We start from the raw sequence: 14129 nt of genomic DNA on the forward strand, positions 1-14129 counted from the left end.
AGGGGTTGGGGGCTTTGATTCAGGGCTTTATGTATATTTAATATATAAACCAAACTTCTGATTTCCAACCATCTGGCTGTACTCTGTCAAGTAAGCCGCTTCTACAAATAGAATAAAAGTTAAGCCTATGGAAAATCCCTCAGGTACATAGTGGTGGATGATTCTAAATAAAATGGAAACATATAGTTAATATTGCTGCCTCTCTTCCCTCTGCCGTGTGTGTAGTGATGTGTATTCCTCATGGGAGCCCTCACAGTCTTCAAGCTTGGCTAATATGTGGAGGTAGCTTTGCATGCTGTGTGTACCCCAATTCTTGTTAAGAATTCGACATTTCTCTGAAATGCTACCAAAGTTACAGCAGGGAAATGCATGTGCCCTCAGGGGTTCATATCCTTCCATTTCATGCCCCCTTCCATGCCCTCCTTCCCCTGGTACAGTGCCAGCTGGTGTATCTCAAGCTTATAATTAACTCTGCCTTCTAGGGTTTGGTCGGTCTGTGAATTGCTGTATGGGTTGTAGCAAAAGGGGGTACGCAGGCCAGCTGGACTCTGCAGGAGCTGCAGGCTGCTGAGTCTCCGTGCTGTTGGCACTGCTGTCAGTGTGTCACGGGATGCTTTGTGAAATGTGGTAGCTGCTGCTGTTTTCTGTGTTCAGGTGCGCAATAATTGAAACACTTTTAATATCTTATTGGGATGGTTAAAGTGATTAACTAAGTATGTTGCTTCAATGCATTGACAGCTCCAGCCTCTCTGAATTTTTACAGGCACTGGGCTTGGTCAGCCTGAACTCATGCTCTTCCCTGGTGTTACCCAATGAATGGCTACAGGTCTGCCTCTAGCTGTGGATTGGGGTTTCTAAGTGATGGAGCTGCGGTTTAGTGAGTCACTGCTCTTCAGCTGAGCTGTGTTTCCTAATATGTGCTTTTAGCTAGGTGCAAATATGAAGTAGAGCAGGTAGCCTGGGCTACTGTAGAGGTTGGAGTGGTATGATGGATGTTTAAGGAGCAGACATATTCTCTAGTTGTGTAGTTTCTTTCTGGTTTTCTTTACAAGGTGGTTGAACATATCTGTTTATAATTTGAGTGGCATACATGAGATGACTTTAAAAACATGTCTGTCTTTTTGGTTCTGAAGCCCTATGAGGATGCACGTCTTTAGCTGATATGGCCCAGCTGCCCAGCGGTAACACCTGAAAACCTTACATCATTATCAGTGCTAATCATCCATCTGTATCTGTGTGCACTGAGTAGTTACCTTTCACTGCCTTTTCTGATTTTTTTTTTTTCCCAGGAGTTATAGCTGGAGTTCCTCTTGCTTTGAGAAGCAGAATGACTGCCTCACAGCTCTGTTTTGAGGAGAGGGCGTAGAAGGTCTGCCACTGCACTTTCCCTAAGGTATGAAAGCTTTCTAGGGCAGGTGTGAGTTATCAGCTGTCTTTCTTCCTCAGCTTCCCATGGGTATAACAGTCACTGGCTCTTTTTCTCAAACTTCACTCAACTAGAGAAGTATGGGACAGTAAGCCCGTGGCAATCGGGTATCGCAGCTGCTTGGGAGCAACAGATCTGTCCAAGCAGCATGATTAAGGCTGTTCAACTACAGCTTGTGCCATCCCGTTGTTCCGTTGCTGGTGACTTCGTTTCTGGGCTGTGGGTGATTCTAGACTGACTGGTCTGTCCTGAGCCTTCCTCCTGTGGAGGTCCCTGATCCCCTCCTAAGAGGTGCAGGAATTCCTGGTTTAGCAGGCGAGGTTAGAACAGGGAGCAAGATCACAGCTAAATACGTTTGATGAGGCTTCTCTTGCTATATTTGCACTTACTGGGAAGGTTCCCGCACAGCCTAGGTATCGCGCTTGCATAATCATATTACAGTGTTGCGTTACAAGGTGCCCCGTGCCTCTTGGCTCGGGTATCTGATACGTGATAGCAGCCCAGGCTTCCTGGGTGTTTGCTTGCCCCTGCTCCGCTCACTTCAGTTTGAGTTGGATGCTCTGCTGATGCATTCTCTCTGCGTTTACTTGTTCTGCGTGGACTGGCTTTTAGTACCAGTAAGACTCCTAGAGACCCAGCAAGTCCTGAACGTTGCTCCTTGGGTAACGTGATCCTCTGCAGAGTAACTGTCCGATTGTGAGATCCTTCTACAAACATTCCTCGTTCTCAGGTACTCAAACTTTTAAAAGTCTTTTTCCCCTCTCCTTTGCTTAGATTTTACTGTGTAATGGCATTTTGCAGCAGTCTTTCTGAGGGAGAATCTATTGCCGTTTGCCTTTTAATTCAAGTTTCACCTCCATTTGGGGGCTTAAAATGTCAGGGATAAGTTGTCTTAATGCTCTGACTGTTGAGTTCAGTGCTACACTGCGTCATGTTGCCGAGGGCTGTGTCTGCTCAGCAGTGGAATTTGAGTGGGGTGGAATCAGCGTAGTGTCTCAAACCAGCCGTCCAGTCTTTTGTGTTTCTGACGTTCGTAGATGGTATTAATGGGAGTGATATAAAGGAACCTAAAGGAATTGCAGAAAGCAGCCTAATAACCTTTTTTTTAATGGTTTCTGTACTTCCTTGAGATGCTGGTTATTGATGCATATTTGAGGGTTAAAACCCCAGCAAGAGAGTCTGAGGGAGGAATCCTGATGAGAACAGTGAGAGGTGGCTAGGAGAAATGAAATGCTGAGAACTGGATTGTTTCCACTGCATGCGGTTATTCCCTTAGTTCAGCTGGAAGCAGTGGGCATCCAGTCAGTGGGATGTGATTGCTAGCTTAGCGTCGGGCGTGTTCTTTAAGCATGCTGTTTCCTTTTCCTTTCTTTTAGTGGGTTAAAACAACTGACTGCTACTTTGTGCACAAAAGCATTTAAAACACCAAGATACGGGAAGCCGTGGAAGCTTTCAACAAGGGGGATTTTGCGTAATGATTACAAATGTAATGCAGAAAAGGGGAATGAGGGGAAAAGTCGCCTTTTAAGCTTTGCAAGGTTCCTAAGACAGACTCCTTCTCCAGAGCACAATTGATTCTGGCTTTACATCTCTGTTTTGTGCTTTAATTGTCGTGAGTTTTGTTGGAGCTCTAAGTTGAATTTACTGTAGTAGTGTTGGGAAGCAGCAAAGGACGCTACCGCGTGCTGGACACAGCACTGGACTGAGACTGCAGAGACCTGCCTTTTGTTCTGTCTCTGCCACTGGCTTGCTAAGCGATGCTGGGCAAGATATTCTACCTAATATGTCTCCTCCTCTCTATTTGTGAGAAAGAGTTAAGGCTTCTAGTAAGGTCTGTTTGTGAAAATTGCTAGAATGTGTTGTGGTGTCTGGTGTAAGGGATCTAAAATTTTCCAATTTCTTTCTATTACAGGTGTGTAGTAAAAATGGTGCAGAAATACCAGTCCCCAGTTCGAGTCTACAAATATCCTTTTGAGCTCGTGATGGCAGTGAGTAATACTCAGCACTTTTACTTCTCCAGCTGCTAAGGGCTGCAACCTCAGGCCAGCGGGAGGTGGGGGACTGCGGTTTTGGCTAGCATGTCTTTGTGGCAACCTTACGGGTACTTTGCAGGAACAGAGGTTTAGCTCTCATTATCTTTTTGGCCTTTCTTCAATTATCCATGAAAAATAAGAATCAACATCTCAGTATTTTAAGAGAGGCAGTTCAGTCATTAGAGGGAAGAAAACCAACAAAACCCAACCTTCTGTAATTACTCTTTTACAAGGAAGGAAAAAATTGTGACATTCAGGTAGGCAGGGTCAGTTTGTGGCCAGACACCGTCTTTGCCTTATCACCAAATGCCATTCAGTTTAGTATCTCTCTAGATCTGATCCCAATCAGTATTGTAGGATGTATGTATCTAGAACTTAATTCTAAATCATACTGAGCTTTTTGATTTGGTTAAAAGCTAGAAGTCTTTGGAAAAAATCTTCTGTATTGTTCTTCCCTGTTCACCCTGTGATTGAAACGTTTGGAGTTCTCTCTCCAAATTTTGTGATTTCCCCAAGGGGCTTGTGGGCTGTAATTGAAGTTCATTTGCTGGTGATGCAGAAAGCTAATGTGGCCATGGCAGCTTCCTTAGGTAGAGTTTAAAGACATTTGTGATATTCTGGTCTTAGTCACTGCTCTTCAAGGCGTGAGTTAAATTACCCTTCTGAAAGGTTTGCTGTTTGCATTTCAAGGGCAGCACTGAGCATTTGGGCACTTATCTGAGATGCTTGCTTACAGACTCTTGCAAGGCTTTGTTTTGTAATCTGTTGGGCATTTCAGTCTACTCTAGGGATCCCCAAGACGTAGCATTTGCCACTTTTAGTCTGCTGCTTTCTTCATTGTCTCTCTTCCCTGCTAAACAAGGACACTGGGTTTTTTGGTCTGTTAGGGATCAAGAATGAAGATGGAAAGCTATAGCCATTTCAGGTAGCTGAAATCATTCCCATGAATGGAAGGGAGAGCCTGACGTAATGCATTGTGTTCCTCTTGACAATGTTGCCTCTTCTGGATTCCTGGGAAATAAGTGCCATAAGATTTGTTTTATCCAAAACAGTCTCTGGTCTTCTATTTCCATCGTTAAAACTGGGGGAGAGATTCTTTGTTTGGTCCTAAATGAGAATAATGAACCCCAAAGGTAGCAGCAGTACCTCAGCTGAGAGCAGGTGCCATTCACTTTGATGCTCTCTAATTATCAAAATAAACACTTTCTTTTGGACAGTTGTCTCCCCCCCCTGCCAGTTTCCCACCCCCCCTCTTTTTCTCTTTCCAGTCTTACCCAAGTTTGCCATGTCTGTTAACAGCTAAGCCAGTAACATGCTGTAGAAGTGCCCCAACCAGTCTGGGGCTGATGTTTGTGATACTGAAACTTTTCTGGCCATGTTCTTTGGTCTCTCAGTGCATCCTATATTAGAACAAGACACCAGTACTTGTTATGAAGATACTGGTAGTCTTTGCTGTATGCATACCTCTCCACGTTCCTGTTGTCTATATTAGCAGGATAAACCTAACACCAGATGCCTGTCAATAGATTGGCTGCTAATATAGGAGGGCTGCCTCTAGACAAATCCTTTAAGCTTGTTAGCAGAATGCCTAAAGGCCAGGGTTTGATGGGTTTATTTTTCAAGTGGTTTAGTTTTATTTGCTTTCAGTTTTTCAACATGACAGAACTTAAAATTCCCTGGGATTTCAGGGCTGGGATTGTAAATGTCATCCTTTAGGTGTTCAGCAAACTCAAATTCCCATTACCTTAGCAAAATTATTAGTCCTCTTTCTTATGAAGATCAAGTTACTTGTCCAGCGTCACCCGAAGGACTGTGTAGTGGAGTAGGGAGCTGAATATAGACCCCTTAGTCCCACTCTAATATCCTGTGAAAATCATGTGTTTGCAGCAGGATCTACTTTATTATGAAGACTGGCATTATAAAGTAGTGTTTCAATCTAGTGGCAGTCCAGGCAGGCTGAGTTGGGTGCAGGCTTTGTTATTGCAATTGATATGTTCAGATGGAGTCTTCCATTTGTGTGGAGGCAGTGCAGATTTCACAGAGCTGTCAGGTGCTAGCTGTCAGTTGCTGGAAGTTTTGCAGGGGGAGTGGGCGTACAGTGAAGCTGTTTTGCTCCTCAGCACGTGGCATTGCTGTTAATCTGCTTCGACATAAATCTGACAGCAGCTTCCTCAGCACTGGGAACCTAATATTCAGCTGCTTTCATCTTTTCCCCTCAAATGCTTTGTGTGAACCTTTGGAGTGCCGAGGTCTCATACCGTGGTTAATGGTAGGAAAGCAGAGGTGATGTGGGTGACCTCAAGACAACTCCTTGTTTTACGGGTCTCCATGCACCCTTCAGCCTGATACACTTGTGCTTGATTCTTCATCTGCATAACAAGGAGGGTCATACTTCCTGTGGTCTGTTCAGGCTATGTCACGAGGTAAGTAGTGTCAGGAGAAGTCTTTTTCCCCCAGAACCTCAGACGTTTGGATCCCACTGTAGAAAATAGTGCGTGTGCTTCGTTCAGATATGAGGGTCTGAGAAATAGGGTTGTCATAGCCAAATGAGGCAAACAATTCATTGCTTCCTGGCCTTGTTCAAACACACAGCCTTTTGTTGAGCCCTACCACCAGGAACACAATTTATCTTCCTTGGAGTTGTACAGAGTGCGTGTGTGTGCAGCTCGTCCTCTAGACAGCACAGGGATCTGCTTGACAGATGAGCCGGTGCTTTTACTGCTAATACCTTTGTTATTGTGTGTCTCTGGATACTTGTCTATGAATTTACACTCTGCTGCTTACTAATACTTCTGCAGCTTGCGTTCCAGCATTTGTAGGCAGTAGATGTTACGTATCTTCCAAGTCCTTGGAAGGAGGACCACACCTTCTTGTTCTCTTTGCCAGTCCTGTGCACCTGAGGAAATAAAAAGGAATCAGCTTGCCAAGTCTCTTCAGGAGGTCATTCAGGAGTTTTGAATTTTTGTCTTTTTCTTGCTAGAAGAGTCCTCCCTTCTGAAAAGGTTTAAACAAAGGACCATCTTTCCACACCTGTCCAAATTCACAGTAGTCATTTTCACCTGCTTTGTTCCTAATCTGCACTCGCATTAAAGGGTCACAAATGTTATGGTCTTCAAATTATAACCAGTGTTTGACATCTTTTTCCCTTATACTCGGAAAGAACCTTGATGTTTGTTATGCTTTGCTATCTTGTCATGCTTTTCCTTTCCATTTTATCTCTTTCTTTTTGTTTTGTTTCGTTTCTCCTTTTAAATGGAGCTGTTCCCTCAAATGGGTTGTCCATGCCTCTCTGGGCCTGATGTCATCTTCCCTTCAATTAGGTCAGCAGGTCTGAGATTGCATGTGTCTCCTCATTTTATTTTACAGCTAAGAAAATCCCTAAGTGTAAACTTCTTGTTTGTGTAGTAGTTGTAGTTTTAAAGCTAAAAGTTTTTTACTAAAATGTTAGAAAGAGGGAAAAATCTGGAAGGAGAGATACTTCTGCCACGTAGCTCATGAGTGATAACTTACTCTGGATGATGTAAATCGTTGTGAGCCCTCTCTGACATGTGGAGATGAGAATGGGATTTGGGTGAGCAAGTCCAAAAGGCATAATTGTGCAGGAAACAGAGCTGAGAGAGACAGCATTTTTAATACTATTTGTCGCCAATGAATTATTAGGTTAGATGAGGTAGTTTTAGCTTTGAAAATAGTGGGGAGTTTTGTTCCCGTTAATTTTAGTAGTGTACTCAGCCCTTCACACTTGGATTTGACATCTGCCATTTTTGCATACTTCATAGTACACACTAATTTTGCTGAGGATGTTTCCTAATGCTACAGAACTGAAATACCCCCCCAGGGACTCTTGCGTGGTCTTCCGTACTTGATGTATAGTTTGTGTTGCTGCAGTGGTGGTGCAAATGAGAAACTTCCTGACGGCACTTCTGTCAATTGTTTGGTCCTCTTGCCACATTTACAGTGCACTTCACGTTCAGCTCTTATTGCTACTAACGGCAATTTATGGCTTCTGCTGCAAGCGAGGGGTCTTTCTGCACAGCCTGGTGCCAAGGGAATGGTAAAGGATGCAGATCCTGAAAAGGGGAATGTTCTGCTTGGAGGTTTTACACCTTGAACCAAATCAAACCTTCATCACTTTACTATCTGAGATTCTATCTTTTCTATGAAACGAAAGCTCTGCAAAACACAACACTAGTAGGTTAAAGGCTGGGTTTAGTTAAAAGCTAAAAAGCTATATGTCTATGTGAAAAAATTTATATACATAACTTGACATTTAAGCTTACTGCATACAGGATATCAGCTTTATGTTTGCAGCCTTTGAGTGGTTTGCTACTGTTATCTAAAAATGTTCTGTCTTTTCAAAACCATGACATAAAGATCAGGCATTTGGAAGTTTGCAGTAGCATCAGTTCTCATTGTGCGTACCAGTTGTACTCCGTGCTTAAGACCAAACTGCTCTTGAGCCCCACATGTGCACAATGTGAGTCAGTGCTTCTTTCTGCTTGACCTCGTTTCTTGGTGCTGCCCACGGCATGTGTTGACACACATATGAGCAGCTGAGAGCCCGATCTCTTGAAAGTGCATGCATGGACAGCAGTGGTGTATGTTTCTCGCTGCACTGGTTGAGTGGTACTCTTCAGTCTAGAGTGCTTCTGCTGTGTGCAGCATTAGTTTGGGACGGGGGACGGTTGTTCTTAGGGTGCATGTGTGGTATACGGGCATTTCTTACCTCGAGCATCACTCAGACCCTCTAATAGATCTGTTAGGCGGCAGCTCATGATTTCTCTGCCTGTGTCTGCAGGTGAAAGCTTGGTCATCTGAGGTCCTGGCTTGCCACCTGTACTTCCAAGCAGCTCTGTGACTCTCTTTTCTAGTTGTAGTGGTAATTCAGTGTTCTTTGCATTTAGTTGATCCAGAGTTCTTTATTTTTCAGGTAAGATAAAGTAGGAAATTAATGGTGTATACTTCTGTTTCTTCTCAGTATGGTTTGAGTGTCGGGGGCGCTAACAAGCTGGGTGGCAAATTTAGTTCAGGCTACAAATGTTGCAGGTTTATTTAGAGTCAGAAATTGCTTCGCGTGGAGTAAGCAGCAGAAAGTATTCCTTCTCAGTCATCTTTGTTCTCTCATCCTGTAACACAGGATCGTAGCCTGTCAAAAGCAAACATCCGTGGTCCTTGTGTGAGATGCCTTTCTCACATGCCTGACCCTGCTGAAGCAGTCTTGATGATAGTCAAGGATTTGGCAGGGGTCCTCACTGTTGCCCCTGAATAATCCACCAGCAGATCAGCCTTGACTACACTGGCTATTTGCACACTGGCAAAGCTGCTTTGCAGTCACTGAAGTTTTGCTCATTTACAGCAGTTGAGGATCTCGCCCACAGTTACATGCAAGAGTCAAACATCCAGTACCACTAAAATCAAAATGCATCACTTATTTCACAATTGTCCCAACATTCTTTTGTGCCAACAGTGTTGGGAGGCTTGTATATGCAGTCTAATTGAAAGCATTGCTATTTTAGCTGTCAGGTTTAGCTGCAGGAGAAGAAACTTTGAATACTGAAGTTCAGGTCCTGACAGCTAGAATTGCTTTGCGTACACCTTTTCAAAATTATTTTTATTTGTGCCTTTTCAGCATTAACATGCATTGTGTTAAAGATGTTAGATCTTTAAGTAGCGTTATTTAATGACTTCTTCCTGTTGCATTTAGCACATTGAGTATATAAAGAGACTGCTTAAATCCTGATATATCGTGCATGCTCTCCTCTCTAATGCTGCGGTGTCTCAGAGGATTCAATATTTCACTGACTGATGCAGTGATGCTTTTGCAACAGAACCTCTGAGCTCTCTTTTGCTGGGTAGGCACCACAGTGTGGCTGAAACAGCTTGCAGTACACGTTGGTAACAGATAAAATGGTGTGAGAAAGCAGTATAACGTACAAGCAGACTGATGTCTAGCAAGGATCACGTTAGTTCTGTGGGTTTGTTTAGAGTGACGAGTTCAATGTGTCTGTTCACAGCCCATCCAGGTCTCGGAAGGCTGCTGCTGTCTTGCTACATAAGATGTGCAGGTGGGCTGTCTAGGTCACTAGAGTGCAATATCTTACAGTGCCTACAGCACAGATGCACCACAGAATACCTTTTTGGGGGTTCCAATATACTTAATTGTAATTACAGGCTGGAATATCCCCATCTGGAGCTCCAAGTTGTTGTCGTTATTCTAGTATCATCACAGGCTGGTTTTAAATAAAGAAAAGTAGAATCTTAACTAAAATATTTGATGCTGGTTCATAGCCTCTGCTTTCAAGTGTGAACTCTGGAACCAGGAGTGCCAGAGAAGAGGTTCCTGCAGTGGCCTGCTACCCACTGTGTCCCTGGATAGCTGCAGATGACATGGGGTAGAGCTTTGCAGCATGTAGCCTGTATGCCCAGTTCTTGAAAGCTCCTTTGGAGCTGCTGTGATGTAGATAATGACACAGTTTTCAGATACTGTCTGAAATGGTATTTCTGGTTGGCAGTACCCTAGGGATTGAGAGAGAATCAATGTCCCAGGGGGAAAATGTTTTAAAATAGTTATTCTTTGGTGTTCAATCCATGTCACATATGACACGAAATGTCCCGATAGTAATCTGAGCAGTAGTTAAGAAATGGATACTCCCCTACAAAACAGAATCTACTGGATTTTCTCTGGCAGGATTGTTAGGTCTATAGAAGTTGCCTCTTGAGTGCAGACAAATCATCTTTTGGATGTGGATGGTCTGTCTGCAGCCACGGGCTGTGCCAGGTGTTCTAAAGGCGGCAGCTTCCCTTGTCTCTTCTTTTTGCCATGTTTTGAAGGGAACTTTGTTGTGACTGTCAGAAGCTACTGGGTTAACATTTTATGCACTTACAGAGGATCTAGTGTTGACTCAAGACATGATGCTTCAGTGTGACTTGATGGTTTGAAACCATGCTGTCAAGATACACTATAAATATCCCATCATCTTATTGCTGAGAAGCATTTGGCAACAAAAGTCTGAAAGTAATGATCTCTGTGTCAGCTGGGATGATTCTTCACAGCTGTATTCATGTGTTCAGCCCCTGTACCCTGTCACCACCTCCTCCTAGTATTAAACAGGTTGAGAGTGAGCAATAGTCAAGCTGAGCAAAGAGCTGACATTTCTCTTGAGATTATGGTGTGGGACGTTTCCCCTCAAGCGAGTAGAAAAGGTTTGGTGAGTGCTGTTTACCACAGCTGCTGGAAGGGGATGGAAGAACTGCTTATTCAGAGTTGTGGAGAACTGCTGGCAACATCTACACATCTGGCCTGCTTAGTGTGTCTTGTGGGGATCATACAAGTCTCTCTGATAGCTTTGCATTGCCACTGCTAAGACTCCATTTGCTGGGCAAGAATGGTTTAGGAACGGATGGCGCTGGCACCGTGTGTGGATTGGAAAGAAGATTTACAGTAATTCAAAGAGACTGTACAGGATAGTCCCTGTTTTCTTCTCTGGCTGCAACATGGAAGCTTACTTCCTTGAAGGATGAGTTGTGTCTCAAGCTTAATCTGATCAGTGCAATCTAGTGCTGGAACGGATGAGCTCTAAAGTAAGCCGTGGTTCAATGGCACTGCAGCATAGCACAAGGACACACAGCATAGCTGGAGGTATCGCTGTTATCTTGTATTCCAGTAGTGACTAAAAGACTCTTCTCTCTTCTACTGAATGTGTAGGTGCAGAAGACAAATAATAAGCTCTTGAGCAGGGACTAAAAGAGGTGAGAAAATTTAGAACCATCATCAATTTTTACATTTCAACCAGCACGGATTGTTTTAAACTGCTAAGCACAGTGACCTGCCCAAGTTTGACCCTGAATTATGGCCAATTTGTATAAATTCTCACAGCAGCTTCTGGCAACAACAGATTGTCCTTCCAACTAGGCATTACTTTGTAAGCCAGCCTTTTTGATTTTGGGGGTGATTCACTGAGCAGTAAGTGTGCGATGTGATGCTTGATTGCTGTGTTTTGCTCTTTAAGGTGTTAGTCACCCGAGATGTCTGCTTCCTTGCCTTCCTATTTCGGTGTATCTCTCTCTTTCCACAATGGGCTATGGCAGATGTGTCCAACCAGCTAGCAATGGTTCCTGGATAAGGCATCGCTTCCATAGCTATTTGTAAAGGCCAATGCATTGTGCTCTTTGGACTTGAACTGCTCCGCCACCAAGTTTCTTGTCTCCAATAAGCAGAGGAAAATGCTATAGCAGAATAGCTTGAATGGAGTATTGTTTCTCCTCAGACAGGAGGTCAGGCACGTTGGTAGTTTCCTGAGTTAGCTTTGTGCAGCTGCAGTGCATGTCCTGGTTTTAGTAGGTTTGCTGTGTCACTCAGTTGTGCCTGTATTGTAATAGGCAGCTGCTGCTCCCTGAATTGTTTCTTTCACCAAAATCTGAAGAAATGAGGCAAATTATTGGCTGTAGTCCAGGGAGAGATAACACTGGGTCAATGTTTGCAGCCTGGGTACTGTGGTCCAGTGGACTACTCACTGGCAAATCTTTTTCTTCTTTCCAGCAAAAGTGTTTTTTCTCAGGCCCCAAAGACTTTTTCCTGCTACTCTGCAGATGCTCTGCACCTCCTTAAAATGAAGTTCCCTTTTCCCTGACTTCAGTGCGTTTCTGCACCCCAAATATCCATTTGATCCCTCCCTGCTCCCAATTGTTCCACGTGTATTTTATTTTGCACTACTATGGCTAGCGAGAAGCAGGTGTCTGTTCTAGCGGTTTCAAAGCAAATGGATTATTGTGTCTGGTGAATAGGAGTGCAGACCCTGTGGTTCCCTTCAGCAGTTAGACTGAGTAGTAGGAGGGACTGCAAGATGAAATGATTACTTTTTCCTAGAAGGCCATAACCTGAAAACACCTAAATCTGGAGAGAGATATTTATGTATCATTAGAGCTGCTCAAAAGCTAATCCAAACGCATCCACTTCCTACTTAAAAGTGATGAAGGGTCTTATCTTGCTTCTCATCATCTCTTTTCGAAGTGATGATGATCTGGACATCTTTAGCTCAAAACTTGATGTCATGTCTCCTCCTCATTTCCCGTTCACCTGAACATAGATGTACATTTTCTTCCTTTATCCTGGCAAACTGCACATGGCTGTAACATGACCTTGAGGAATCTCGTTAATTAATATAGATTTAAACTCTGTGTTTGATCATGAAAGTTTGAAGTGGCTTACCTCTTAGCACAAGGATGAAGTCTTATCCTTGTAAGATATTCATGTAATATTGACTATAACAGTTTCTGTCTACATCAGGTGAGTAACAGTTTAGTTCCTTCACGTGTTCTACACAGTATCATTTTCCCCAATAGCTGAGCTTTTACACTCTTGAAGATCCCTTTCAAGTTCACCTTGGCATCACGCAGGAGTCAGTCCATAGTTTTTCCATTCCTGTGCTCTTGCTCAAATCTGAAATAGCAGATCTCCATGATGCCATCACTAAGGAAGCCCTACCAGTATTAAAAAACAAAACAAACAAAAAAACAAAATTAAAAAAAACCAACCAAGCAACCAAACCCTAAAGACATGATGGCCTAGCAGCCACTTCAGAGCCTCACTTATCAAGTAGAAGATGAATGTTTTCCTGCCAACCGCTGTTCCAAAATAGCTCGGTATGTTTCTGTGTGATTTCATGGGCAGCAGCATTTAGCACGCAAACTCTGTATATTTACTTTGCTAAAGGATCTGCAGGCTGATAGGGAGAATCCAAACCAGTTTGCCCATTTGCTGTGTATTAGTGAGAAGCTTGAAGAATCACCTCTCTTAGGTGACTGGTGTGGGGAGAAAGCCAGAACTGCTGCCCTGGGAGTCGGTTTGCAGCCCCAAGACTGAGAGGATAAGATTCCCTCTAGGATATTAAGGTATGAAACTAGATCATCTAACAAAAGCTGCCTCTTGTTGGAGCACATTGGAATCACTCAGGACCCAGCAGACACCGGGCTGGAAGAAACTGCCAGGAGCCTCGACGTGTGCAAGAGTTTGGTTTTTGAGGTGTTTTGTTTCATGCAGTAATTCAGTGCTTGGATGTCCCTGTTGTTTTGGATTCCTAAGGCCTCTGTTGTGTAATTGCTTTCAAGGTCACTTGCTAGAAAAGGATGTTGAAACCCGCAGAGGAGAAACAGGAGTAGCTGTTATAAAAGATCCTGCCCTCCGGCCATGTTCTCTGGATCATATGGGAAACAGCAGCGATACAGCTATTGTCAGTCTACAGGAGATTAAACTAGAGGGGGGAGGAGGAACACACTTGCGCTGTCAATATGTGTAACACCTTGGTACTAGGAAGGTGAAGGACTCGGAGAGGACCTCTGTGCTCTGGAGGGGAAGGCGTTAAGCAGGTGAAATAGAGGGCTTGTAGAGGAGGGTAGTTTCCCCTTTTCTCTGTGGTTGTGAGGCTTTAGAATGTCATTTTTTGTTTTTGACACTTGTATTCTTGTATAACTTATTCTTGTTTGGCATCTGACTGACCTTCAGGGCGATCTCTTCTCACAGATGCATTTCTTCGTACTGGTTATTGTGTATTTGACCAAAAATTTGGGACACTTAAGTGTGGCTTCCTTGCATTGTCCTCAAAGACTCTCTTCTCACAAGGTATTTTCGTCTATCACAGTGTTGGTCCCAGAAACTGTTTGGCCAGCATAGG

General features: G+C 43.6%; 1 protein-coding gene across 2 annotated transcripts in view; it reads left to right on the forward strand.

Moving 5' to 3' along the window:
• SEC14L5 (SEC14 like lipid binding 5) overlaps window positions 1-14129 on the forward strand; it is a 42833-nt gene that overhangs the window by 2269 nt on the left and 26435 nt on the right. Inside the window, exons 1-3 of one of the 2 annotated variants that reach the window (XM_076351392.1) lie at window positions 1361-1393; window positions 2039-2156; window positions 3339-3414. In XM_076351392.1, coding sequence (XP_076207507.1) covers window positions 3352-3414 — 63 coding nt within the window. In that variant the 5' untranslated portion in view covers window positions 1361-1393; window positions 2039-2156; window positions 3339-3351. Of the gene's footprint in view, window positions 1-1289; window positions 1394-2038; window positions 2157-3338; window positions 3415-14129 lie in introns of those variants that run through there. The other variant, XM_076351391.1, reaches the window with a different exon arrangement.

Source organism: Aptenodytes patagonicus, chromosome 13, assembly GCF_965638725.1.
Source record: "Aptenodytes patagonicus chromosome 13, bAptPat1.pri.cur, whole genome shotgun sequence".
Taxonomy (NCBI): domain Eukaryota; kingdom Metazoa; phylum Chordata; class Aves; order Sphenisciformes; family Spheniscidae; genus Aptenodytes; species Aptenodytes patagonicus.